Source organism: Eublepharis macularius, chromosome 11, assembly GCF_028583425.1.
Source record: "Eublepharis macularius isolate TG4126 chromosome 11, MPM_Emac_v1.0, whole genome shotgun sequence".
NCBI classification, from domain to species: Eukaryota; Metazoa; Chordata; class Lepidosauria; order Squamata; family Eublepharidae; genus Eublepharis; species Eublepharis macularius.
Genome location: NC_072800.1, coordinates 1,523,964 through 1,551,839, shown reverse-complemented (window position 1 = coordinate 1,551,839; position 27,876 = coordinate 1,523,964). Strand labels below are relative to the sequence as shown.

The 27,876-nt window shown below is 47.5% G+C and overlaps 1 protein-coding gene across 6 annotated transcripts in view; it reads right to left on the bottom strand.

Moving 5' to 3' along the window:
- The window catches only part of SLC20A2 (solute carrier family 20 member 2), a 76,984-nt gene that overhangs the window by 30,527 nt on the left and 18,581 nt on the right, over positions 1–27,876 (bottom strand). For 3 of the 6 annotated variants that reach the window (XM_054991029.1, XM_054991025.1, XM_054991030.1), the window contains exon 2: positions 11,564–12,102. In XM_054991029.1, coding sequence (XP_054847004.1) covers positions 11,564–11,852 — 289 coding nt within the window. In that variant the 5' untranslated portion in view covers positions 11,853–12,102. The other 3 variants (XM_054991026.1, XM_054991028.1, XM_054991031.1) reach the window with 3 other exon arrangements.

The window sequence follows — 27,876 nt, the reverse complement described above, 5'->3', positions numbered from 1 at the left end:
AACCCTGTATGCTGCCCGAGCTCCTGAATTGAGAAGCATGGAAGAATTCGTATGCGCGCTCAAAGAGCAGTAAGAGGACCCTCTAGACTAAGAGAGGGCGAGAACCCATTTGAAGCACCTGAGGCAAGGCAACCATCCCATCCACGAGTATGCAGCCAAGTTGAGAGATTGGGCGGAGGGTGTGAAGACTGAATTCTTCAGAGCCGGTCTGAATCCAAACCTTGTAGCCAAAGCCCTGGTGCAGGATGATCCACAAACCCTGCTGGGATGGATCCAGTTGACCTGTGAGATTGAGAACCGAGAGCAGGTGGTGAAGCTGCTTCAGCAGCAGCATCAAGCTGGGCAGTGGAGGAGTCTGGGGGATGTACGACCACGAGAGAAGGGAAGAGGATGGAACAGCCTTCTCCTCCCCAGTGAGAAGGACCGGAGGATGAGGCAAGGGTTGTGCCTGAGATGTGGTGAAGCAGGTCACTTTGTGGCTGAATGTTCCCTAGTGGAGCAAGCCCCCTCCGAGGCCGGGCAGAGGCCAAAGAGACCATCGGAGGGGCAGCTGAAGCCTAAAGGCTGTCCGAGTCTGAAGGAGGTGGCAGTGACGGCCGCCAAGGCACAGGAGGAGACAGAGGCATCCAGTGGGGGGTCGTCATCAGCCAGAGAGGGAGAGCTAGGACCACCAGTGGGAAATGACAGAAACCCACTGTAAAAGACTCCTGCCAGCAGGACACAGAGGATTCGGTGTCACAGAAGGTGAGGCCAAAGGGAGATTTATTCTTCATTGTCATCACCGTGCTGAATCCCTGGAGGGGTACCAGCATCCGAGTAAGAGCTTTAATTGACTCTGAGTGCAGTAGAGACTTAATTGCCGCGGCATTAGTAACCAGGCTGGGATTGAGTGTAGCAAAACTACCTGAACCCCTCGTATGTGAACAGATGGATGGGACAGTAATGGAGGGACCCCCCCCCCCGGATACGAGACAGAGTTGACCCCACTGGGGATGGGAGGACATTGGGAAGAAGGGACTTTTGCAGTCAGCCCAACTACAAAGTTTCCTCTGGTCTTGGGCATGAGGTGGTTATATGACCATGATATGTGCGTCAAGTGAAAGGTGGCTGAGCTATGCTTCCCTCCGGAAAACTGTCAGAAGCATATGTGGGATAATCGATGGGGCCCCAGTCATCCCCCCTCTCCCAGAGACTGTGTGTCTAACCATGGAGGAGAGGGGTAGGATCCCCCCAGAATATCAGGATTTGAATCAGGTGTTCAAAGGGGAGGAAGTGGATGAACTCCCCCCACCAGACTGATTGTGCAATTGAACTGATCCCGGGCAAGAAACTACCTAAGGAGAAACTGTACTCGATGAGCCCGGGGGAAAGAGCGGAGCTGCACAAATTTATTGATAAAAATTTGGCAAGGGGTTTTATCTGTCCGGTGAGCTCCCCCCATGCCGCCCTTGTCCTATTTTATAAAAAGAAAGATGGGGGGCTGAGACTGTGCATGGAATATCAAGGGATCAATACTGTCTCCTTGTCTAATACCTACCTGCTTCCGCTTATCAAAGATTTGTTGGGGAATTGGACTTCCTAGGCTACAGAGCAAAGATGGGCATGAACCGAAATATGGACCAAAGTTCTTGACAAACCAGGCCAGTTCGTGGTTTGTGAACTGGCAGTTCGTCAGAGACCATTGCTGACAAACTGCCATGAACTTTAGGCTGGTTCGTTTAGTTCGTTTTTTGGTTCATCACAGCAGACAGCCTGGCATCGATCAATTAGTTTCCTAGGCAACAGCGGATGGACTTCCTGCAAATCTGCTGACCTGGACGTGGCCTTCTGCTGACCCAGAAGTGACCTTCTGTTGACCTGGAAGTGACATTTTCACAAACCAAACGAACCAGTTCACAAACTGGGGCAGGTTCGTGGTTGGTGAAATGCAATGAACCACGAACCATATGGTTCTTTTTTTTCCAGTTCATGCCCATCTCTACTATAGAGTATCCAGCCAGGGCTTGGGAATGGACCCGTCCAAAATCGAGGCGATACTCGGATGGGAAGCCCCTAAAACCAGGCGGCAGCTGCAATCCTTTTTGGTGTTTGCAAACTTCTACCGTCCATTTATTCAGAACTTTGCTCAGACTTCTCTGCTGCTTAATGACCTATTGAAAACCAAGGGGAGGGGTCGTAGCGGAACCAAGCCAAGCGCTAAATGGACATGGACGGAGGAGTGTCAAAAAGCTTTTGAGAAGTTAAAGATTCTGTTTACATCTGAACCTGTTCTCCACCATCCAGACGAGGGCCGTAAGTTTGTAATACAGGTGGATGCCAGCAACGTTGCCATGGGGGGCGTCCTCCCGCAGGAGGGGGGGATGGGAAAATGCGCCCCTGTGTTTATGTATCAAAAAAGTTTTCAGAGACAGCGTAACTGGGCAGTATAGGACAAAGAAGTGGCAGCAGTTAAGTTAGCCCTCTGCACTTGGAGGCATTGGTTAGCGGGGGCCAAAGTGCCTTTTGAAGTGTGGACCAATCACAGAAACCTGGAGGCATTGCAAGAACCTTGTAAACTAGGAGCAAAGCAGCTGCACTGGGAGGAGTTTTTCTCCCACTTCAATTTTGTACCCAAACATTTCCCTGGGAAGTCCAATTTTCCGGCTGATGCTCTGTCTCACCTTCCCCAACATGACAGTCAAAGGGAGGAGGTGGTGGATACGATGTTCTCCCCTGCTCAGCTGGGAGGGGCCGTTGTCACTAGGAGCCAAACTAAAAGAGCGGATCGTTCCCCTTGGAGTGGGAGGAAAGGGTTAAAGCTGAACTGGAGAAGGAAGAGGTGGAGGAGCCACCAGAGCCACTAGAAAGGGGGGAGAATGGCTGCTGATATATGAGCGGAAAAATGTATATCCCACAAGCGTTGTGGGGGGGGGGGAGTGTTAAAAAACTGTCACGAAGCCAAGTTGGCCGGACATTTTCGCTACTTGAAAACCTTGAACCTGACGCAACGACAGTTTTGGTGGCTAAAAATAAGGAAAGACGTGTCACAATATGTAGCTACTGGCCAAGTTTGATTGATGGGGAAAAGGAGGGGGGAAGCCGTCTGGACTTCTACAACCCCTAGAAACCCCCCTCTGGCCATGGTCAGTGATATCTATGGACTTTATCACAGACCTCCCACCTAGTAAAGGGAAAATGGTGACATGGGTAGGGGTGGACTTATTCTCTAAACAAGCCCATTTCATCCCATGCACCAAGCAATGTTCCCTCTAAGTGGTACCATGTTGTGAGCCAGAAATCTACTTTGTGAGCAGCAACTTGCAAGTTTTGAGCATGCCTCTTCTAAAACCAGAATCCATTTGATTAAAAGACTTTTGAATTGTCTTTCTTTCTTTTTCTTTAATGAGGAAAGAGACACAGGGAAAGAAAGACACCCCCAACCTCCACCCTCTCCAGCCCCCAAATCTTCAGAAATTTCCCTACCTGGATCTGGCAACCACAGTCACCATGCCTTTTCTAAAACCAGAATCCATTTGATTAAAAGACTTTTGAATGGTCTGAGGCATTGTTATTGGGTGCCATTAGTGGGCATTCCTTCTTTATTTATTTCTTTAATGAGGAAACAGACACAAGGAAAGAAAATATGAAGACACTCTCAACCTTCACCTCTCTTTCTTTCCCTGTGTCTCTTTCCTCATTAGGTACCTTTACCTAATGAGGAAAGAGACACAGGGAAAGAAAATATGAAGAAAACACTCTCAACCTCCACCCTGTCCAGCCCCCAAATCTTCAGGAATTTCCCTATCTGGAGTTGGCAACCAGTGTCCATGCAAGCCTGCCGAGGTGGAAGAGGCGGCTCAGCAGGCAAGCTGAGAGGATATGCAGGCACTCACGGGCCAAGGCCATCAGCCCCATGCCGCTGCTGCCTCCTGGACCTATGGGCATATGGCAGAGAGGCCCCAAGGCTGCCCGCCCCCCGCTGCCACCTCCTCTAGCTGCCCATGAGGGGAAGGAGAGGCAGTTCGGTGGGCAAGCCGAGAGGCCCTGCGGGCACTCATGGGCCGAGGCCATCAGTCGCCGCCACTGGTTCCCTATGGGAACACGGCGGAGAGGCCCTGAGGCTGCCTGCCCCCCGCCACTGCCTCCTCTAGCTGCCCATGAGGAGAAGGAGAGGCAGCTCGGTGGGCATGTCGAGAGGCCCTGCGGGCTCTCGCAAGCCGAGGCCATCAGTTGCCGCCGCCGCCGGCTCCCAGAGCTGCAGGCACATGGCAGAGAGATCCCAAGGCTGCCCACGTGCCGCGGCAACCCCCTCTAGCTCCCCATGAGGGGAAGGAGAGCCGGCTCGGCGGACAAGCCGAGAGGCCGTGTGGGTGCTCGTGGGCTGAGGCCATCAGCCCCACGCCGATGCTGCCGGGTCTCAGAGCTATGGGCACGCGGCACAAAGGCCCCGAGGCTGCCCTCCCACTGCCGCCTCCTCCTCTAGCTCCCTGTGAGGGGAAGGAGAGGCGGCTCGGCGGACAAGCCGAGAGGCCGTGTGGGCGCTCGTGGGCCAAGGCCATCAGCCCCATGCCGATGCCGCCGGGTCTCGGAGCTGTGGGCGCGCGGCGTAGAGGCCCGGAGGCTGCCCTCCCACTGCCACTGCCTCCTCTAGCTCCCTGTGAGGGGAAGGAGAGGCGGCTCAGTAGGCAAGCCAAGAGGCTCTGCTGGCGTTCACAGGCTGAGGCCACCAGCTCCATGCTGCCACCGCCACCGCCAACTCCTGGAGCTGAGGGTGCGCAGCGGAGAGGCTCTGAGGCTGCCTGTCCCACGCCGCTGCCTCCAGCTCCTCCTTCCTCCACACCACGGCTGGGGCCGGACTAGGCCCTTCCGGCAGTAAAAAGGGAAACCAGGGCAGGACTGGGGCCAGGGCTGTGCCAGGCGCACCAGGCTGGTATCTCACCAAGGCGAGGCCTGAGCCGAGGTGTCACCTGGCAAGCTGTCGGGGCAGGAAACAAAGCGAAGCCCAGGGCACCCCTCTGTGCGCTGGGCTTCTCAGCTGTGCGCTGGAGGGTTAAAATTCATGGCAATTGCACACGAGCGCATGTTAGCGGGAACCCTGGCACCAAGTTACCCACAGCTAAGAAATTAGCCACATTATTCATGCAGCCTGTAATAAGGCTCCGTTCATTTCCAGACAAGATAATTTCAGATCAGGGCCCACAATTTATTGCCAAATTCTGGAGAGAACTAATGGAGGTAACTGTTGTTACGCAGGGACTGTCGTCTGGCCACCACCCAGAGACAGATGGGCAATCAGAAAGAATTAATCAGATTTTAGAACAATTTTTAAGATGTTACATCAATTAACAGCAAGATAACTGGACCAAGTACTTTGCATTTGCTGGGTCTCGCTATAACAACAGCATCCACAGCTCTGCAGGAGCCTCCCCCTTTAAAGTCACCCAAGGGTTTGATGGCAAAGCAATGACCCTCATAAAAGATATTCCTCTAGAGAAAGAGAAAGGAGAAGGCGGGACATTAGTAGCTGGTGGAAGGAAATAAAAGAACAATGGGACGTGATTAAGAGAATTCTAGAGAAAGCCAAAAAGGATAATAAAAAACAGGCAGACCGAAAACGTTCTTCCCAGCGAGATCTAAAACCTGAGGGCCAAGTATTTGTGTCCACAAAAAAATCTGAGAGCAACAGAGCAAGAAGCTAGGCTAGGAATTTGTTGGGCCTTTTAAAATATTAGAAGTGATTAATGGAGTAACCATCAAACTACATCTACCAAAGAACTTGAGAAATGTGCATCCTGTTTTTCATTGTAGCCTCTTAAAGAAAGCTCCAGACCTGGACCGGTGGCACCCAGGCCCAGCATTCCCTTCCCCCTCTGATGGTAAACGGACAGCCTCACCATGAAGTTGAAGCGATTTTGGACTCAAAGTGGAAAAGGGAATGTTTGTTTTATCTCCTTTGGTGGAAGCACTTCAACCAGAGTCAACAAGAATGGGTTAAAGCGGGGGATGTAAGGGCTGGTAGACAAGTCAAGGCTTTCCATAAATAGTACTGAGAAGCTGAGAATAGATTGATTTTGGGGATGGCAGAATGTCAGGCAGGCCTGTGACCGTTCCTGCCATACTCCATGATTTCTTTTCCTGTGGGGAATGGGGGGGATAGATTGTAAGTCTGCTGCTCTTCTACTACTTTCTCTGTTGCTGCTCTGCACGCAGCTGTTTTATCTCCAGGCGCCTGGGAAGCACTGAATGACCTTGGTGCCTGTCTCTCTCTTCCTTCCAGCTTTCCCGCGAGAACCTGCACGTCACGACTAATAACAAACTTATGTTTGAAAAAAAGGGGGAGGGGAGAGGAGGGTCTAACCAGCCTACGGGGCCTTCCCCTGGTATTCCTGGCAATTGCTTTGTAGTGTGCTTTGACATGGTCGTAATCTCTTAATAAAGACCTTTAACTCATCCAGCCTGGTCTGATGAAGTGAAGCAGCCGAGGAGAATCCCCGGGCACAGCCTGACATCGAGGCCCCAAGCTGAACTGGGCCCCCTCAGGCTTCAAAAACTGCGTTCCCTGCAACTGCTATGGGGCTGTAGGGAAAGCACAGAACACTAAAAATGTTATTGTGCAGCTTGGCCCTAAGTCTGGGCAAAAGGGAGTGGCTTTCTAAGTGTTTTCCTAATGCGGACAGGCTTGTGTGGTTTCCCTGCAGCTTTCCTGCCCCAGTCCCCCAGTAGCAGCCGCCACCGTCCAGGGCCCTTTCAGCTTTTTAAAAATCAGCAACTGAATATCGTTATAATAATATATGTATGAAGTTCTCTGAATTCCCATCTTTCAAGCCTTTAGCCCCTTTTGTTGTAGAGATACAGCTGCACAGGCAATAAAAGGGACTTTAAAAAAAATGAAAGCTGAGAATTCGAAAAACGTCAGACTCAGATTGAATAATGTTATAACAATATTCAACTGCTGATTTAAAAAAACAAAAGTCCGCAGTAGCAGGGAGATGAAATGGCCGCTGCAGGGGAAATGACTGCTGTGTGGACTAGGGAAACCCAAACTTTCGCATCTACATGGTAGCCGCCAATGCTTGGGTGCCATCTTTCCCAAAAGTTCACAGCAAAGCAGGTTTGGGACAGACCAGAGAGCAGCTGGGGAAATGCCAAGAGGTGCAAGAACATACCATGATACTGTGGGGAAGGGGGGGTCATTTCCCAACAGCATAAAACTGAGGACAGGTAACCCATGTGGAAAAGGTCGTCGCTGGGCATTAAGAATGTTAATGTCGGTGCTTTTTAATGGAAGTTCCAGCACATAAAACAACAGAAATCTGGATGGGATAGTGGGGGGGGGGTTGCTCTGCTAGTCTCTGTTGTGCTTGAAACTGAACTTACTGCATTGGATTGGTTCACCTGCAGTAGCACCCAGATGGTTCTCATTTACTTGCATAAATATCTACATCCCCCCCCCCCCCCGCTTAACTTGCCATCGTTCTACAGAGATGCTTGGTTGAAATTAGATGACGTCATTGCAGTTACCCACCTTGCGTCCTGAGCTTTTCAGGAGAAAGGCAGAAATATGAATATTTCAAATAAATAATCCAATAAACCAAAAAATGCCCCAAGTTGTGTAAATGAGGATAGGATAGAATTCAGCTACCCTGTGCCAGCTCAGTGGGTGGTTGCAGTGGAAGCGCCAGCTCCGTGTCAGGGAGCTCTTGGAAAGGGATTCAAAGGAGACAGCCTCAGCATCCCTGCCAGAATATACAGTCCAGCCCCACTTCAATCCAATATACTGCTGTGCTCATGCCATCTCCAAAGGGGTGTTCTGGAGCTTGAAAAGGCAGTCAAAATGATCTTGAAAAGGCAAAAGAAACACCAAATCCTTTGGGGGGTTTTAGCTTCAAAAACATAAAAGAATACTAAGGGGGCCATGATAAAGGTTGAAAAAACCTGCATGATGGGGAGAGAAGTCTCTACTCCCCCTCCCCCGCCAGTTCTTGGTATCACCCAATGAAAGACTGGCAGGAGAGAGGGACAGAAGGTCCTTCTGCACACAGTGCATAGTCAATGGCATTCCCTTCCCCCGCACGGTGGCTTTAAAAGGGGATTAGAGAAAATCCTGGGGGAGGAAGCTGTGCTCAAAGGAAGAGCACATGACCCGCATGGAGAAGGTTTAATCCCTGGACTCGGCAGTCAGGAGGAGGGCTGGAAGAAAAAGTTGCTCAAAACCCCAGAGAACGATTGGTAGTGGGCCACGCCAGATTCAATTCAACGCTATTCAAGATGCCTTTCGCATCTACTGGTCACTCTAGTTCAGAGGCAGCGAGACCCTGACCACCACCTGCTGGACTATCTGAAGGCTTCTCAGGAACTTTTGGCTGGTTATGGTGGCAAATAGGACCGTGGGTCTGGCCTGATTTCTGATGGTGTGATTAGGCGTGAAATATACATGAGTGGAGCAACTATTTGCCAAAAATGGAAAAGTGCTTTTTAAAGCATGCCACACAGCACTTTAGTGGCAGCAGAGTTTGTGGGGCTGACTGGGGATGCAACTACAGAGCCAATCCCAGTGCAGCGGACAATTTGGACTGTGGCCACCCCACTGGGTGAGGGTATTTTATCTCTTCTCCCCTGCACTACTTTACCTGATGGAAAATCAAGTTATCGAACTTAGGCCCTTTCCACACGTCATTAACATCGCACAACATTGCGCAACGCTCATGGAACGCTAGCGTCTTCATGGCGTTGATTTCTGATGTTGTCGCTCCACAAAAATGGAATCATGACAGAGTGACGTCAGAAATCGCGCCACGAAGGCACCACAGTTCCGCGGGTGTTGCGCAATGTTGTGTGACATTAACGATGTGTGAAAATGACCCTCGTTAGCCATAGTAGGAGAAACAACAAGGATCGGTGTTGCCTTTTTCACATCCACCACCAGTACATTTCTACCAGGAAAATTGCACAGAGGAAAAGGAAGCTGACAAGTGAATCAGTAAGAAAGGAAAGGACGTAGCTGGAGATGACAAGGGGGTATTCATTGTAAGACTGGAATTTTTTACGGTTTTACTATTTGTATTCTACTTGAAACTTGTACAATCATATACTTGTTTATACTCTTGCACAATTAATTCAACAGCCTTGATAAAAGAAATATTTTTAAAAAGAAATTAGTACAAGTTGGGACCTTGAAAGGAGTCATCAAGAAGCCCCCCTCCCCCCCAGCCTCCACTCCCCTCAGGTACTCCATACTGGCTGCCTTTTCCTCTCTCTCTTGCTCTGGGCCGAGCTAGACAGGCATGTAAGCAGTCGGCCCGGCCTCCGCCATTTTTTATAGCAGCCTCATATTTATGACTGCTGGTAATATTGGAGATGTTCAGGCCTCTGGAATAAAATGGCTGCGGTTTGGCCAGCAGAGGACATGTAGCAGGTGCTGAGTCCCGCCAGGGAGACACGGCATGAATGGAATGCCGCAAAGGAAGGCGGGGTGATTAAGCGGCGATTGGACTTGCTATCTTCCTGGCCTCACCCGTGACCAGAGTGATAAAGGACTCATAGCGTCACCCCACTTAGCACATTCCTTTCCCTCCTTCCGTGATGAGATTTCCTATCCGTGACTGAGGAGCTAATCAAATGGTGTTCATAAGCATGTACAGCTGTTCCTGGGGTATTGTACTCCCCACCTAAAACTATCAACCTAGCTCCGGCGTATTCTTCCAGCTAACTGGCCAGTTTTGCCTTCCCATTCACACACCCCGGCAGCTATTAATCAAAGTACTCAAGCCTTTTGTCCAACCCAGGAACTAGCCGTTGGAGTCTTTGTCCTAACTGCCAGAAGGACTCTCCTCCACCTCAGGGCACATTTTACCTACAAAGGTAGGGTCCTGGCCCCATTCAAATCGTGCAAGCTTCCTGGCTTCTCCCTTAGGGTCACTTCCCTGAGTCTCTCTCTCTCTCTCTCTCTCTCTCTCTCTGAACACGTTTGGGCATGCTTCCGGATCCACAAGCGTCATTTCCTTGAGGCTTGCTCTAAGCCTCTTGCTGAGGATGCTGGCCATTCGAAGCTCTTCTCCCTCCCTCCTCAATGCGGACTGGACCCCCTGCTCCAGGATAGGTAGATATAATTACTCCCTCTTACTCTGTTCCAAATCTCTGACCTTTATTTCCTAGGACTCTCTCTCTCTCTCTCTCTCTCTCTCTCTCTGTGTGTGTGTGAGTGTGTGTGAGAGAGATTATTTCCCCCCAGTAATTGGTGTGTATGTGCATGAAATTCTGTTCTTTAATGATAGTTACTGATTGATTTGAAGCACCAGACTCGCTTGGCATATTGGGATTGGGACCCCGTACACACAGGTGATTCGATCCCAGTTACCGCCTCTCGTATAGCCATCTCCCTGGCTAGCTAATTCCCCCCATAAATCATAGTTATGCAAGAAGACCACTTCAGGTAACAGGCAGGTTTCTAAAGTGTTGAGTCTCGATCCCCCAGACCCAACTCAAGCTCCCTGCAGCTGCACAGCAGCTTCGGAGCGTAGCTGTTAAAAATAAAGGAGACCCTAAATGGCCTCAGGATGCCTCCCCAGGGGGAAGAGGGCCTCCCCACAAGCCATTTTCCTTATTGAAATAGCAGGGGAGGGGTTTTTCCCTCTGTTTTTTTCCTGCTTCACATGGAGTATTCTGTGCACCTGGAGCAGTAAAAACGGGGGGGGGGGACATGGGGAGATGGTGTGAGGGGGGAAAGAGGAGCCCCTCCTTCCCCAGGAGAGGCATTCTGAGGCCATTTAGGCTGTCTTTTATTTTTTAAAAGCCATTTACGTTTTAACTGTTTGTATGACTGCAGAAACCAAACCTAGCTCTTTAAAAACTTGCACATCTAGCTTGGCCCTCCGGCTCTATTCCCACCCCACCCCCCTCGTGCTCTCGTTTCCCCTCTGCCCATCACCCACCCACCTGAGTTTCTTCTTCCCATCCGCTTTCCTTACTGTACGTTCACTCTTTCCACCCTCTCCTCTGCTGGCCACTTGCTGACCCTCCTTCCCTGCTGCCACCAAAGCTCTGAGGGTTATGCTGTGTGATGCCACATCCTGTAATGTCACTTCCAGCTCATAGGTTAGCTCCTCCAACTCTCCCCTTCCTGTGAGGTCACTTCCTTCCACCAAAATTCAAATTTATCACTTCGTATCACTTCCCCCTGCCTTTTCCTCCCCTTTTTATATCACTTGTAGGTTTCCCTAAGCCACATGAACCCTTTGATCCAAAACATCTGTGCTGGTAACACTGGCCGTTATCCAGTTACATTCCACTCAACCTAAAAAAAGTGCTAATCAAAACAGGTGAGGGAAGAGGAAGAGCACGATCCTGGGGCCTGCTCCTGACCTCTTAGCTACTGTTTAGGCATCAGTTGTATTGCATCTGTACCAGCTGTGTGTGTCTGGAAGAGTTACAGCACAAGAGCAAACTTCTGCACAATGAATACTTGTGACAATAGCTGCAGCATCACTTCATTTAGCAAAAGGTGGCAGAGGGCATAACCAAGAGGAGGGTTGTCTGAAGAGGATGAAGGAAAGCCCACGTGGGACTTCTGAAAACAGTCACTTACCGACCATCGCGCTGACTTCTCCTGCCATTAATAAGCCTACTGTGCTGTTATAGAGATTCACGTCAATGATACCCTTACGAATGGTTTCTCCTACTTTGGCTCCCAACAACACTGACCCAGTCGTTTCAAAAATGGAAGCCAAAACACAGGCCTGGCGCAAAGTAACCACACCAGAGCCCACTGCTGTACCAAAGGAGTTGGCAACATCGTTTGCTCCCACAGAGAATGCCAAGATGAAAGCAATGATAAACCCTGCAATGACCATCCACAGGTATTCATCCAATGCCATTTTTCCAGATACGTTTCCTCTTTGTAAGTATTTAACTGTAAAAATCAGCAGAGCACAAAACAGCTTTGGAAAGCAGATTCTTTGTAAACGAGTCCTCTCTGGAAAGGGCTGCTTGTTAGTAGAGTGTGAAGAAACTGCTAACTGGTGATTTTCAGATTAATGTCAATAATGTCTCTTTGGTTGATTTCTGTCATCAACAAAACCCATTCCATATTTTGGTTGGATAGAATTACAGCTGCAATGCTTCCACCTGCAACAGAGAAAAAAGTCATCAGACAGAACACTGCAAAGAGCCCGCCGTTTGAATCAAATACTGGGGTTGAACGACGATATCTGGCACTCCTAACAGCAAATCAGTTCAGACAAGATTATAGTGAAGTCAACTAAAAAGCAGCAGGCTCCGCACCATCATCCCCCCAAAACCACACTGATAAATGAAGGGTTAGTTTATAGCTCCCTAAAACTCTTTTGTTACAGAAGGAGCAGCCTGGCCTGGGCCTCAGAGTTGCCGGGATTTTTGATCTAATGCTGGAAAAGGTGGATCTAGAACAAAACACCCTTATGACAATGATCAACTACGAAATGAGATTAAAGTATTTATGAATACACATAACACAGCCTCCCCACCCATGTCACTGAGGTAATCTGAAATCAAATTACACTGATCAAATCAAGAAATCACAACTGTGGTCTTCAGCCTTTGCAGACCCACCTTCACGGGGGCAGCGTGGGACCTACTGAGCGGCGAAGAAGTCGTGGTTATTAATGACTGATTTACATTATTCATCGTCTGCCTGCCTTTCTCGCTCAGATCACGGCAGATTCCACAGAGTGGGTCTACATGATCAACGGCTGGGACATTCCATAAGCAAGTGCAGTAGGGGGTGGTGGGGGTGGAAAGGGCCATCACATCACAGCTGCCTGAAGGCAAGGGGCTAACAGAGGTGTTTTGCCAGTGCCTGCCTCTGCAACCCTGGTCTTCTTTGGAGGACTCCCATCCAATTGTTGTATTGTCGAAGGCTTTCACGGCCGGAGAACGATGGTTGTTGTGGGTTTTCCGGGCTGTATTGCCGTGGTCTTGGCATTGTAGTTCCTGACGTTTCGCCAGCAGCTGTGGCTGGCATCTTCAGAGGTGCTCAGGTAAGGTTTCAGTGTCACTGTGACACTGAGAGATCTCTGTCTTTTGGTGCTACACCTCTGAAGATGCCAGCCACAGCTGCTGGCGAAACGTCAGGAACTACAATGCCAAGACCACGGCAATACAGCCCGGAAAACCCACAATAACCATCCCATCCAATTGCTAACCAAGGTTGATCCTGCTTTTCTTCCAAGATCTCACGTGATCTGGCTTGCCTGCGCTATCCAGGTCAAGGCACAATTGCATAAAAATGGAAAACAAGTAGAAATCTGAATACAGAGTTGAAAACAATGCTGGAACAAAACCTAAACAATTTGACATGATGTATTAAATGACATGGCAACTACCCAGCAGGAGCCTGCATACAACAACAGACAGTACGCAGTAGTAGCGTCTACAGCCCCTACCTCTTTGCCAAAGCATCTCTCTGTGCAGTCAGAATCATATAATGAGAAACAGGAGAGGGGGGACTACTGGAATGAACATGGCAGCAGAAGCAGGCTCAGAGACCTCTCCTCCTCTTCCCCCACCCAGGCTGAGCCGCTCCTGACCGTCAAATTCAACGGTCCTCTCCTCCCCGCCCTGCAAACATCAACTTCCTTGGGAAGAGGGGTCTCTGCACTGCAAGGACATGCCTAGAGCACTCGAGTGTCAACTGGTGGGAGTGGGGACGGATGGGTAGATACGCTGTGCCAGTACAAGTGGAAGAGAGAAAAAACAAGGAATACTTTTGTGCGTGCATGTATGCATGTGTGACTGCTCATCTCTCAATCCACATAAAGGAGCTATGGCATCTTTGCACTCTTGCTGCTGGTGAACATGCACAGTCCTTCCAAAAAGGAGCAAAGGACACTGAGCTCATCACACAGGACACACAGCCAAAGATTTCACATCACAGGTTGAAAAATCTTTCATTCCAGGACATGTTAGTGCCTGCAAGTGTTTGAACTAGAAGTGCAAGATCTGCAGAAATTCTGAAGCCACAAACAAGCAGGGCAGAGGCTGCCCTCAGAGCTCTCCGGAAGAACTCTGTCTTGCTTTGCAGGAAAGCCTGGTCAGGAGCCCCACCCCAGAGGCACGGGGCAGTAACTGAAAAGCCACAATGCGGAACAGATCTTATACTATGGGAGTACGGGTAACAGACCCAGCTGGGAAAAACAGAGCTAACCCACGGGAACATTCAGGGAGAGGCAGTCCTTCAAGTATGTGGGCCCAGGAAAGAGGGGCTTAAAAGTGAGCATCAGAATCTTGAATTGGACCCAGAAACTGACTTGCAGGCAGTCAAGGGACACGGCTTCCGCTGGCTTGCCCCTAACGACAAACAGGCTACTGCATTTGGCACCACCTGCAGCTGCTGGAGTGTCTTCAAGGGCAGCCCCGTGTAGATCCTGTTTGGATCATCTAGCGCTGAAATGAGCAAAGAATGGATCAGCATGGCCAGATTAGGCACCTACGAGTAGGAAGCCAGCTTCTTAACTAGATGTGGAGGGGGGGAAGAGCATGTGGTGCTTCCATAGACTCCTGTCTCCCCCACCCCACCCTGCCCAAGGCCTTCACATCTCTACTGCTCAGTTACTTCACCACCAAATTCAAACACAGGGCCAGGACAGAGACAGCAGAAGCCAAGAGCATATTCAAAGTAAGCTACAGCACACTGATGACAACCTAACCCAAAACACCAGACAGTATCATTAAGGGGCCTTACACAGATTTTAAACAAAATAGTAAAATCCATCTATTTGTTCCATTATGACAGAGTGACACTGTTTGATACAAATATGAAATGTAAATATATCTGAATAAACTAATAACTAGTACAAACATTACAGGATTTAAAAACTTTTATTTTTTAAAAAGAAGTTAAGCAATTTACAAATTAATATGAGCTCCAAAAAGGATAGAAATTGTCAATTAAGCCAGGGCTTAACTTCGGAGCCACGTAAACAAGAAACACGCCTGTTTCACATGCCCTGCTCTCTCACACATCAGGTTCCAAGCACCTATTCTTGCCTTAGGTTTTCAGTCAGTATCTGAATAAATTCTGGAAATGTGCCCACCCAGGCAGAAGTTTTACAGCTCCCACTAGTCCTGTAACAAATACTTGCTACATACACACCTAATGAGTTTCTGCCTGTCCACAGCAGTTACGGGATGGTGCGATGCCCCCACGGCCGGGGGCCCATCCCACCGGGGATGTGCCCTGGTGTATTCGCCGTGTCAAAGGCGAATCAACACTCCAGAGAAGCCAAGGTTGTCTTTTTTATTGATTAGCTCGGTTCTAACCAGCCGTTTCCTAGGTTGACAAGACACCCCACAGCCAGGCCGGTTTGTCCCTTAATATCCCCACCTGCTCTCACTTAGGTTCTTAGGCCTGCTTCCCCTGGTCTTGGCAGCTTCTGGCTCTGGCCACCTCCTCTTCTGGCAGGGTTAGGATCAGGCCTCCTCCCAGGCCTGGCCCAGTAGTATTTTCGACATCTCGGCCACGACTGCTGCCTCCTCGGCCTCAGGGGGGCTTGTGTTCCTACCCACTGCAGAGGATCGGGGTCAGGCCAGCGAGTCTCCTTGCCTGTTCCTTCCTGGCCCCAGCCAGGTACTTCCCCCCCTTTACCCCCTGCGGCTGGGCCCTTTTGATCTTCTTTCTCCAGCTGCCTTTGCTACTCCTGAGTAAGACTTTTCTCCAAAGGACGCCTTTGCCCTTTGTCTTTCTTCCTATCTGCTCCCGCCCATACTGCCTCCCAGGGGGCCTCCTTCTGCCCTGTTACAGGGCTGTGGGCAGGCTTTGGGCAGTGCCCACGTCCCACCTCTTCTCCTCCAGCACTCAGAGGTCAATGAAAAGAGCAGGACTAAAAAACATGCAAAACAAGAATAACCACTGATAGATGGCAAGAGTGTCCCGACGTGAGGCCCAGGGCCAAATGTGGCACCCCAAAAAAGCAAACCCACAGCAACTGCATCAGGAATACTTAGACTTGTTCGATTCCAGTATTCTCGTGGATCAGGCACTAGGCCTGTAATGTTGCCTTTTTGTATGAATAAAGTTGGTTTTGCTGTTCTATGGACTGCTTTTGTATTCCTACTAAAATACCATATTTTTTTAATAGTAAACAGGCTATACTTCACCACTGTTATCAATAACAAATATATGCAGCCAGCACACAAATGGATTTTTGATCACATGGCTTACTAATGAGAAAACTTAAGACACCCCTGGGCTATAGCTACATGATGCCTCTGAAATCATTTTACACAATACAGAAATCCTGAAAATCACAAAGCAAAACGAAGACTGTCACAAGATCCTAGACCTCTTCAAGGAACGCTCTGAATGCCATGATCCCGCTGTTCTGAGACACCAACCACCATGATTCTGGTAACCATGTTCACACCGTTAATGGGACTCGTTTATTGGAAAACTGAATGGAATCACCACTTATCTGAAGAAGGGAGCTTGGATTCTCAAAAGCTTATACCCACAAAATCTTGTTGGTCTCTAAAGTGCTCAAATTCCAGTTCTCTCAATTGCTCTAAACCAGTGTTTGGGTTTTGGCAGCACAAACAGTTACTACGTTTTCACTGTTTTGGCCCAATTCCTAAAGAATTATTCCCACCCCCGAGACTTCGTAGCTTCCAGTTTAAACCGGATGTTACATCACTAGGAGCCTGCAGAGCATGCGCCATTTCACCGCATGCTCTGGCCAGCCTCTCCCCATCCACCCCCCCCCCCCGAGACATCCAATAAACAGTGCAATAGGGTTTGGATTGCAGAAATCTGAAAACAAGAAGAAATCTGAAACGAAGCATAAACATTTGAACATGACACATTACATGATGCAGAAATTACACAGTGGGAGTATAATTACAGCAACAGGCAGCATAACCCCCAGGCCCTCTCCCTTCACCAAGGCGTTTCTCAGAACCGTTTCCTTACAGTGCATCGCTCTTAGCTTTTCTTTTTTCCCCCCTTTCTTAAAGCTCTCTTGTATTCAGGCTGGCATACTCTGCAGACAGCCCAACAGGGGGGACAGTCCTCCTGACCCTCTTGAGGCTCTTAATTCTGACCATTCTTGTCAATACTGACTACAACTGTCAATTGTCTACAACGGTTACTTTAGCAGGCAGAGTCACCCACTTTGGGGGCTTCAGGCAGAACAAGGGTGCCACAAAGCTCACTCTGTGGCGGGCCTCTGTGGAACTGGGGTCACACGGGGGGGGGGAGGGGAGGGCAGCGGATCTGGTGGAGGGCAAACCAAGGAATCCAGACACTTTCTGTGCAATCCTACGAAGCGTTACACCAGCCTACGGCCGTAAGACTCTTCTTAGGATCGCGCTGTTTGCTCCTGGGGCCATTCTTCTTATTCACGTGGAATCAGACACTGTGTTGGAGGAGCTTCCCTTGAAACGGGAGGAGGGGAGACAGGAAACCTGCCATGAGTTTTTAGCTCGGTGCATTTAGCCTTAGAAAGAAAGGGCCACAGCCCGCCTTAGTTGCTTGTAAGTAACGTTTTAATGCAATCCAGAGTGTCACAATTGCAAGAAGTGGATTTAACAGAAAAGTAGACAGCCCCACCTTCTTAGAGAGGTGAGACTGGTCCACACTGAATAATATAATGGAATATACTACAAGGGGAGGCTTTGCAGCTAACTTGTAAGTTGGCAAACTGCAATAACCATTTGAATTTTTATGAAAGATGCACAAAGCTGTTAAGCAAAATTCTCACTACAGGTTTTCAAAGTTAGGATTTATGGCCAGTTTATAAAAAAAACAAGGCATTTAAAAATAAAAGCATTCCGTTTACGAGTCTCAGAACAGAGATGTAGTACAGAAAACCTTATGATTTATTTTTCTGCAGAAAATTTTCCATTTCTAACGATTCATTGTTTCATGCCATTGTCAATTACCATTGCCAATACAGTATTAAGAATGCTTGGCAGCATCAAAAGTAATGAATGTTTCAGGTGATTATTATAATAATTATTATTATTTATAGGGAGGGCAGGCAGCATGGTACAGCTCGGTCTTGTCAGAGCACAGAAGTCAAGCAAGGTCGGTGCTTGGGTGGGCATCCACCAGGGAAGGCTCTGCTTCTCACTTGCCTTGACAGCACCTTGCTGGGGTCACCACAAGTTGGTTGGGACTTGGCGGCACTTTGCATACACACACATTCATTTATAGTCGGCCTTTCTCACTGAGATCCAAGGCAAGTTACACAGTGCAAGTCAACACAGCACAACCAACAGCTGAGCAAGTACAGTAATGAACAACAGCTAGGACATTCGGTGAAAGAGATAATGTATGGTATGGTCACAGAAAACTAGAACACAAGCATCAAGCCAAGCACAGAGATGAAATCCTTCTGAAACGAAGCATAACTCATTTACATGGCATGTTTAGTAACATGGAAACTCCCTAGCAGGTACCTCAGCAGACAGTACCCAACAGCATAGTATACAGTCCCTGTCCCTACCAAGACATTTCTCCAAGCTATTTCTTATGACGCAACCCTGTAATCTGGGTAGAAAGCCCTCCTGAATAATTCAGTTTTGCGTAAGTTTGCAGAAAGCCAGAAGAGTAGGTGCTTTCCTGACCTCTGGAACGGGGTGAGAGTATATATATGTTTGTATTGATTTGGAAATTGTGGGTGAGGATTAAAACCCCAATAAATATCATCATCATCATCATATTCATGTTTCCTGCTGGACCGTGTGGGTCAAATCTAAACCCAAAGCTAAAATCCCTGTTCATGCGATAGAAGAGATATCACATGATAGAAGAGATAGCAGAACCCCTAATCTGCTGTGGAGCTAACAAGTAACACATATGACGACCGTGGCAGTGAAAATGAGGTGCCCGAGTGACCTCCATGGAAAAGATTGCGTCTGCTGAGACAGATGAGCAGACGGCCCACATCCGTGTCATATCAGGCACAGCTCTTCAGGTGTGCTGATTAAAATCACAGGGCACTTCTGTGAAGACCGACTCCGCTCTAAACTCCATGTTGGTGTATCAACCATTTTCAGTGCCTTGAGTTTTTTAAAAATTGAAACAGTGCAAAGGAACTGCTACATTGTCTTTAATTTTTTTAAGCATTATTCCAATAAAAACATTTCTGCATAACTCTCTGAATTTGTTTGAATATTTAAACCTATTTGATTTGTTTTCCCCCTAATCAAATATTTCAGTTCAAGTATTTGTCACTAACGGGACATAAAATTTCCACCAGGTACTTTAAAAATCTGTACTGTTTATATGTCAAAATAAACATGCTAAATCAAATCATACTCTATTTAGGGCTTTGGATAACATCTCAGAAAATTTTCTACTTATTTTTTCTGGAAAACCTACCTCTCTGCACGAAATGCAACAACATTTACATGCTTATTTTCAAGAACAACAACAAAAAGATGGAAATCTTAGAATACAAATAAACCACATAAATCTGTCACAGGAATTTCAGCTCTTAAATGTTCTGTTCCTGGCGGTGGCGTCATATTATGTCTGCCACAAATCCACTTGTATTGCATTATGAGTGCATTGTGCTTTGATGGTTTTACATTACTTCACAAAATCTAATATCACTTTCTGTCCCTCCATAGCTTTTTGTATTATTTACAATGCAACATTTTGGGAAGGGGGCTTGTCTTTCTAATTTGGCATAAAGTGCCAGTTTACTTTAAGCTCTATACAGCAATAGTCCCTCAAATTCAGAAATACTACTCCTAGAATAGAAGCCAAGTAGAGGAAAACTTTCATTAAAAGAAAAACGCCTTCAACAAATCAAAGAAATGTAAAACTACATCATCCTATCAAACTGGGGAGAGAGGTTTAGAGTAGACAGATTTACCCTTCTGACCACCCAAATAGTGGATCCAAGGGAAAGGACGTACCGGAACACAAAGGGGGAAGGGTTAAGCGGGTTGGCAGCAAAGCCAAGCTCAGAGTTCCAGGGGGAACGGCAGTTGATCGCCAGCCAACAGCAGAATGCCATGTACAAAGAAAATAAGCAGGCAGAGGGTGAATACTAATGGTTTATCCTTAAATTTCCTCTGATGGAATCCAGGGCAAACCCTGCTAAGTTACGGAGCTCGTTTATATGAGGCAGACTGCCTAGCAGATCTTTGCTAATGTTTGATATTCACTGCAGGGGCAACAAACAAGAAGTTCGACACTGCAAGATCTTAATTCCTATACTTTGCCTGAAAAAAACCCAACAATAATGCATGTGACTCCAAGAAAAATAAAGTTGCATCTGAATATACACTCAGATATTTATTACAAGAAAATATCTAATGGCAAGAAGAATCAAACATAATTGGCTTCTCTATGTAGACATGGTTTAAAAACACACTGAGAAATTGTTGTTAAGTTGCAAAAATTAAGAAGGAAAGTTACAAGCATACACATGTCCCCAGGCACAAAGAATACTGCAGGCCTCTTCTTCCAGGGCCAAAGCACCCCAGAATTAAAACTGGTGGTTATTTTTGCAGCATTTTGCATGCAATCTGTGTTTAATTTGCATATTCAGATATTAGTTAGGTAACATGTTTTGCATTCTGTTCTGGTAGTACTGAAGAAGTATTCAGCGATGAAATCTGGATTCTAAGGTCAGACACAGGTAAATAAGCTATCCTTTTCTTGATTATTTCTTGATTATTATTTTTTTCTTTTCAGAAGCTGAAGTCACAATCAGGTAGTTAAATTTAACTTATGAATCAGGAAACACTTCTAGTCAAATTACATCCCTACTTAGTTCCAAATTACATGCACAATACTTGCCACAAGCCCAAGAACAATGTAGAGTTTAGAGTCCAAGATAAAGAGCAATAAGGTCAGTCACACACACACAAATGTTCACCTAGCAATTCCTAGTTCACCTTCACAGCCTCGTGTGGTCAATAGCAAGCCATCTTGCAGGACAAACACCTGGCAGGCTGCATTTTGAAAACTCAAGGCCTGCGTTAGTCTGCATGGCTACAAAATAATTCCAAAATAATGCCTTTGCCAGTTTCTATTGCCTAAGCTCTCTAAACCTTCCTCCAAAATTACACACTTTTAACATTTTAAACATATAGTCCCATATACTGGGTCAACAATTTCTGTTCCAATTTAGATGATACATAAGATTATATCCACTCACATGCTGCTAGAATAAACTTTACATTGCATTAAAAAGACAGTAAAAAGACAGTAGTGCTGAAGTTTAAAAGCGTTTGCCTCAATTCAAACACAGAATTGTATTTGAAGAGACTGATTTCCTGTAACTACATGCCAATGACAATTTAAAGTACTTTGCCAGGAGGGAGAATTTACCAACCACTGCATAACCAGAGCCAAAGTCTTCATAATGTTCCACTTCCAGTACACGTTAAAAATTCCAGGAGGGTGGGTGGGAACGTTTGAATAAAAAAAAGAAAGAACACATATTAAAAACTCACTCTGTGCCTCCCGGGTATTTTAACGCCAGAGAGGAGCCAATTTAATTCTTTAAACAACTCTGCCTCGCCGGTCACAGATACATTCCTCTGTCTAAAATAGATACCCAGTCATGCTCAGCATAGTAGCATCTCTGGAGCAGAGCTCGCGAGTGAAGCGAACCGTTCCACAACTCAGAGCAGCCTCCACACAAAATTCCCAAGAGGAGACCTGTGAACAAGACAAGACAACACTCAAAATCATCAACCAGGACTCTATATACAACGCGAGGAGGAACTCTGCCGAGGGTGGGCAGTGAGCAACAGTGCACAGTGTCACCACGGCATGCCTCCCACCAGCCAATCCAAGTCAAGAGGGCTCTTTCCTGCCCACTCCTCCCATCCCAGCCTCAATACATGAATGCAAGTGAAAAGGCTGTTCCTCTCTCTCAGTACTGATCATTTTAAAGTCTACTTACACAAAAAAAACCCAGAACCGCTAGTCATTCAGAAAAGCCCCTGGAGTAAGAACAGCTATTTCTGTAGAAGGTTCAAATACACAGGCAATGAACTTTCGTATCAAGCAGGCAAAATACTTGCAATTTTTAAAAATTGTCACATGGGTATGTAATGCCGTTTAAAATGAATACCAGAAACCTTTCTCTCTGAAGTAAATGGGTCGTGCTGACTTTAAAAGTCCCCTTAGTCATTTACTCCAGCATAAAGTGGAATTCTCAACAAGTGAACCCACTCTTATCAGCTTTCCAATAAGTTGCTTCTCAGATTCGGTATTTTAGTCAATGATAACTCATTTTGCACTCCAATATGAAGCTGTTGTTATGGCCTAAAATTATTATTATTAATTTATTCTATGCTTTTGCATTTGTATCCCCCTCTCCCCGCACGCAGGCTCAGAGCAGGAAACAACGAGACACATTAAAATCCATTATACATAAATTACATTAAAAACATACATTACATCATATTAACACATAAAATCAAAAATACCATGCAAATCAGTGCAAGAGGCAACAACTTCTCCTGCAGCCCATATGCCGGAAGCCATTCCTAAGGACAGTGAATTTGCTCCACATGAAAAATAGGTTTTTACCCAACTCTTTAACAAATCCAAGACACCAGAGGCAGGGCTTTCAAATCATTTCCAGAGGACCGTGAGCTAAGTACAGTCGGGCGTTATCCAGTGGGACCAACGAGCAATGCCTCTTTTTTAGCTTCAGTTTAAGAACAGATAGATTCTAAAGGAGCTGGACAGAATTTAACAACTCAAAACTTTTTATAATTTCTGCAAAAATTTGACATAATGTGTTCTAGAAGTCCCGCCCCCCCCCACCCCCGGCAGCTCTCCAGGGGTATTGTGCATCTATTGCGCCTGCTGTTAAGATCCATGCTAAAGGCTGTGCCTTTGGGGACCTTAATCACTTCGTTTCTGGAGCTCTGAAGGCTCCAGCTGGTGGAGTTTTGAGGCAAACGTATCGGACCTCTCATCCAATCTAAAATCTCCAAGTCCCAGAGCCAGGATAACATCTGGACAAACAGTCCACCACCCTGGACGCCCACGACACCCAGTTTCCCAACTCCCGTATTGTTTTGTGCGGAGACTTTTAATGTGAGGATCGTCAACCGGGTCACTTGACATGCATATCATCTCATCTGGCTAGGTCATCCCAGGATAAGCTTTTAAATAGGCCTGGCATGAGAGTTTTAGAAATACTTCCCTCTCATCACCTACATTAACTTGACGGCACCCTGTATGACTCCTCCCACAGCACCTACATAGTTACATCTACCCAGGGTTGCTAGCACAGTAGACAAATCTCAACCTCATCGTTGTTACAACTACACACCCTTCATTTTCAGGTAGGAAAGAGGGTTGAGAGTGATCACTGCCCCTTAAAAGTGCTGCTTGGCTTTCCGGATGCATTTTTTCTTAATAAATTGCTTAATAATTTTTTTCTTAATAAAGTTCTTAATAAATTCCAGCAGGAGTCCTGCAGGGAGCAAGAAGAACCAAATGGTCACTTCACCAGCATTCTAATATTGCACAAATCCTGGGGGACAGAGTCTTTCGACCTTCATGACAACACTGTCCTGGGGCTCGGTGATAGTGAGGACTCCTCAGGAGGAGAGGAGCCTCGTGTAGCCGGCCCTGATGCAGCAGAAGCCGGCAGTCAGGAAGAGCAGCTGCCAGCCAATCAGAGTCCTCAGCCAACCGCTGGAGCGGAGCCACCGACACCCTCCAGCCCCAACGCCACAGCTGAAGCTCGGCCAGGGGCTCCCAACCCTCCAGCTTCACCCAGAGAGCGCCGTAGACAAAGGCAACGCGTGGAGCTACAGGAAAGGTGGCACAATGCTGGCCTCTTGAGCAGATGCCAGCTGCTTAGGGATAATGATGATGGGTAGCAGCAGGAGTGCTCCCAAGCAGCTGGCTGTCAACAGAGCATGGTCATAAAGACCAGCCAAAGAGCAAGGCTGGGCGTGGAAACAATGCGTCAGATTCCTGCTACCGTTGTGATCACGCCCTTGCCTTGCTCCTGTCGCTTTCAGACCGTGCCCTGTCTCTGCCTGCATCTAGCCCTGGCCTTACCAGTAACTGACCTACGGACCTCCTGACTTGGCCTTTGGACTCACCCCCAGCTTTGGACTCGTGTTCCGACCTTGGACCAAACTCTGACCAGTCTGCTTGAGTTGGCCCAACCCATGACAAACATTGAGGGATGGTTCAGATACCCTGAAGTTCTTTGAGGAAATCATCTACCATCTCAGACCCTTCTTTCCTAGTGACAGACCTTAAACATCAAAATTACTTCCTTCTGCAATCTGATTTGGCCAAGATATTGTCCACTATTCATGAGAGGCAGAGCTTCTTTCACCATTCTTATCTCTCCAAGATCAGTCTACAAGAAGCTTGCAGAAGGAAAAAGACTTGGAACCGACCTCGGAACAGTCAAACTCCATCTCCCCCTCTTCAAAAGCTGAAGATATCTCAGGAAACAGAGGGGGCAACCATCTGTGTTCCCTCAGAACCGAAGGCCCCGGATCCATCTGACTGTACTCCTGCGGCGAACTTTGTAACTGGCAATGGTATGGTGCTGAGATGCAACAGGCGTGTTGATGCTGAACCGCCAATGACTGCCTCGGTTCCAAAGCTCTCAGTTCTCTCGCTATCTCTCGTTTACGGTGGGATCGGGATGAAGAGGCAGAATGACTTCGGTTCCGATGAGAAGAAAACTCGGTTGGCAAGCTATGATCCTCAATTGGAGATTGCTCAAACCCAGTTCCAACAACTTCAACTACGTTATCCGACCCCAACCTGTCCCTTGACTCCAGAATTTCTCCTTCAGACATGGAGTGAGCAGGGGATTTTAAATGAGAGGATGGAGTGCGTGGAGTCACCAACACAACCTCATCAGTATCCGCTAGTTTCGGGGACTGTGGATGACGTGCCTCTATCGGTCGAGAAGAATGTTTGGACTTTTTCAGCTTCTTTGCTGGCAGCTCCGACACCGATCTCGACTTAGAACTCCACTTGGAGCTGGATGTCTTCCACGTCGGATCTGAAACCAAAACCGACCTTGATGACCTCTGTGTTTTTGCCGTCGGATCCGAGGAAGGGGTCGACCTCGAGGGAGTCAGCAAACCAGTAGGAACTGGGTCTGGTCCTCTGAGAGAGGAGAGAATCTTGGTTCTGGAACCAGGCCTGAGTAAAGGCCTCTACTCTGCTGGAGGCCCAGGTCTCAGCCAAAAGCTGGCATGCAAATGTTAATCAGATCCTTGGGACCCCTTTTGCCTCTACTAATGGGGCCACTGAGCAGGCTCTTCCCACTGATTTATCCACCTTGCTCCAATGGCCTCCTGCACCATTTTCTGAGACCAAAGGTCTGGCTGCCACCCTTTCCCTGGCAAGGCACCGGGGGGGATGCAGTTACCTTAGAATGAAATATTTCCCTGATTGGTGGGCTCTTCTTGGCAAAGCTGTTTACTCAGATCAGCACAACACAGTTTTTTTCCATAGGGTGGAAGCACACTATTGTGGTCCCAATATTTAAAAATGATAACAAACAGGTTCCCCACAACTATCATCCAATCAACCAACTGAACAGAGCTTCTAAAATGTACATCAAGTTTCTCCAGAGTAAACTGGAGGCTCTGGAAACCTCCAATCAAGGCATCTTGAGCCGGCTGAAACTGAACCTGGTAAAGACAGAGGTCCTGTACTTGGGCCGGGGATTGCCAGATCTGGGAATCCAGCTCCCGACCTTTGAAGGGGCACCATTAGTGCCTGTCTCATCGGTCCGGAGTCTTGGAGTGATACTAGATTCCTCCTTATCGATGGAGGACCAGGTCACGGCAGTTGCCCAGTCTGAATTTTTCCATCGTCAACAAGCCAGGCAGCTTGCACCCTATCTATTGACCCACAACCAAACTACAGTGACCAATGCAATGGTCACCTCCAGAATTGACTACTGTAACTTGCTCCCTGCAGGGCTTCCCTTGGGCTTAACCCGGAAATTACAGAACGCTTCTGCACGTGTCCTGATGGGCACACCATACAGGGCACATATTACTCCCATCTTGCAGCAGCTGCACTGGCTCCCCGTGGTGCTCCGGATTAGGTTCAAGGTTTTGGTTTTAACTTTTAAAGCCCTAAATGGACTGGGACCAGCATACCTGCGGGACCGTCTCTCCCCGTATGTACCCTGGAGAGCATTAAGATCCACAAATAAGAACTTACTGGTGGTCCCAGGCCCCAGGGAGGCCTGGCTGGCCTCGACCAGGGCCAGGGCTTTTTCAGTCCTGGCCCCAACCTGATGGAACTCTCTGTTGGAGGACATCCAGGCCCACCAAGACCTTATGACCTTTCGGCGGGCCTGTAAGACGGCGTTGTTCCACCAGGCATATGGTTGAGGCCAGTCTTTGACTTTGATTGCCTAGGTGACTCCCTACCAGTCTCCTGCCAGGGGGGTCGACAAAGTCATCTGCCCCCCCCATAAGTGCTGTCACCAGAATACGATCAAACTATGGCCCCCACCCACTCCTCTTGGTTTGTTATGTTCAGATTGGGGAAACTGGAGGGGGCCACCATCTGATATGCTGCTTTAGATATTTATGTTTTTTGTATTTTAAATCTTATTTATAGATGTTTATATATTTTAAATCCTCATTGAGCATTTCATTGTGCCCCACCCTGAGCCTGTTCGCGGGGAGGGAGTGCTAAAAATCTAATAAAATAAAATAAATAAATCGGCTCAGAGCAAAAAGGTTTTAGAAAAGGGCAAAGTATAATCAACCAACTGTCTGATCTTATACCACCCTGCCTCCCAATTATAAAGGTCCTACCAAGTATCTGTCTGCAGCTTTTGTGGACTTAAAAGCTTTGGTTAACTTTGACAAACTGTTACTATTAATGATGTGTGAACTCCACAGTGATTTATCAGTTAAAATAAGAATGGATCCCTAATTGAGGAAATCCCAATTTTCAGAGGGGTGAACCAGTGATGCATTCCGATCCCACTCTTTTCAATCCATAGGCCAGCAATATAGCTGCAAGATTATCAGATCCAGGGCTCTTTCAACCCTCACTTGGTCAACAGAAATTATCTACTCTCCTTGAATGCTGATGGAGTGGCTCTGTTCTCTCTCACTAGAGTTGGCCTCCTGAAGATGTGGCACGGGCTTAGCAACGTCTGCTAGGAACCATCATTCTGTATCAACAATTCTAAGACTAAGGTCTTAGACGGTCTTTTGGAAAGAATTCTTGCACGTTCTGGCGGCATCCTGCCATATAAAAGGCAAGCCATATCAGGCCAGCATAAGGCGCAGGAATGCTGCTGGGGCCCTGGAGTGCTCCTATGCTCTGTACCAGTCTGATTTCCACCTGTTTGAGGCCAAATCAGGCTGATGCAGGGCCACATGCCCTCACAAGGCCCAGCTAGAGCCCGTTGTATTATTAAACACAACGGGCTTTGTTGCTAGTATAGATAATATTCCAACAGACCAGTGCAGTAGTTTCTAGTACCTCAGGGTAACATTTTCTGAAACCCTTTCCTGGAAAGCCCATCTGGTGATCGCAAAGGCTTCAGTCACAAGAATGACTAGGACTACTTTTAAGTTCTGTATTTCAAAAGGTGATTTCCTGATAGACCCTGTGTTGAAACCATTCAGAAGTCATTGCTCAACTTTTGTATGAGGTTGAGAATTGGGGCTGGGACAACAGCATAGTTACAAGTTTGGAGATAATACAGAACGTGTTAAGGAGATTTTTGACTCCGCCTCAGGGTACATCAGCTTCTTTGCTATGGGCCACAGTTGGCTTGTTCTCTATCAGGGCTGGTGCCCATATTGTTTTAATTAATTACTGAAGAAAGCTGAAGAATTCTCCGTCTAGTCACCTATCAGAGTTGTTTTACCCAGTTGTAGAAAGATACCACCTGGGTTCCTGGTTATAAAAGCATTTTT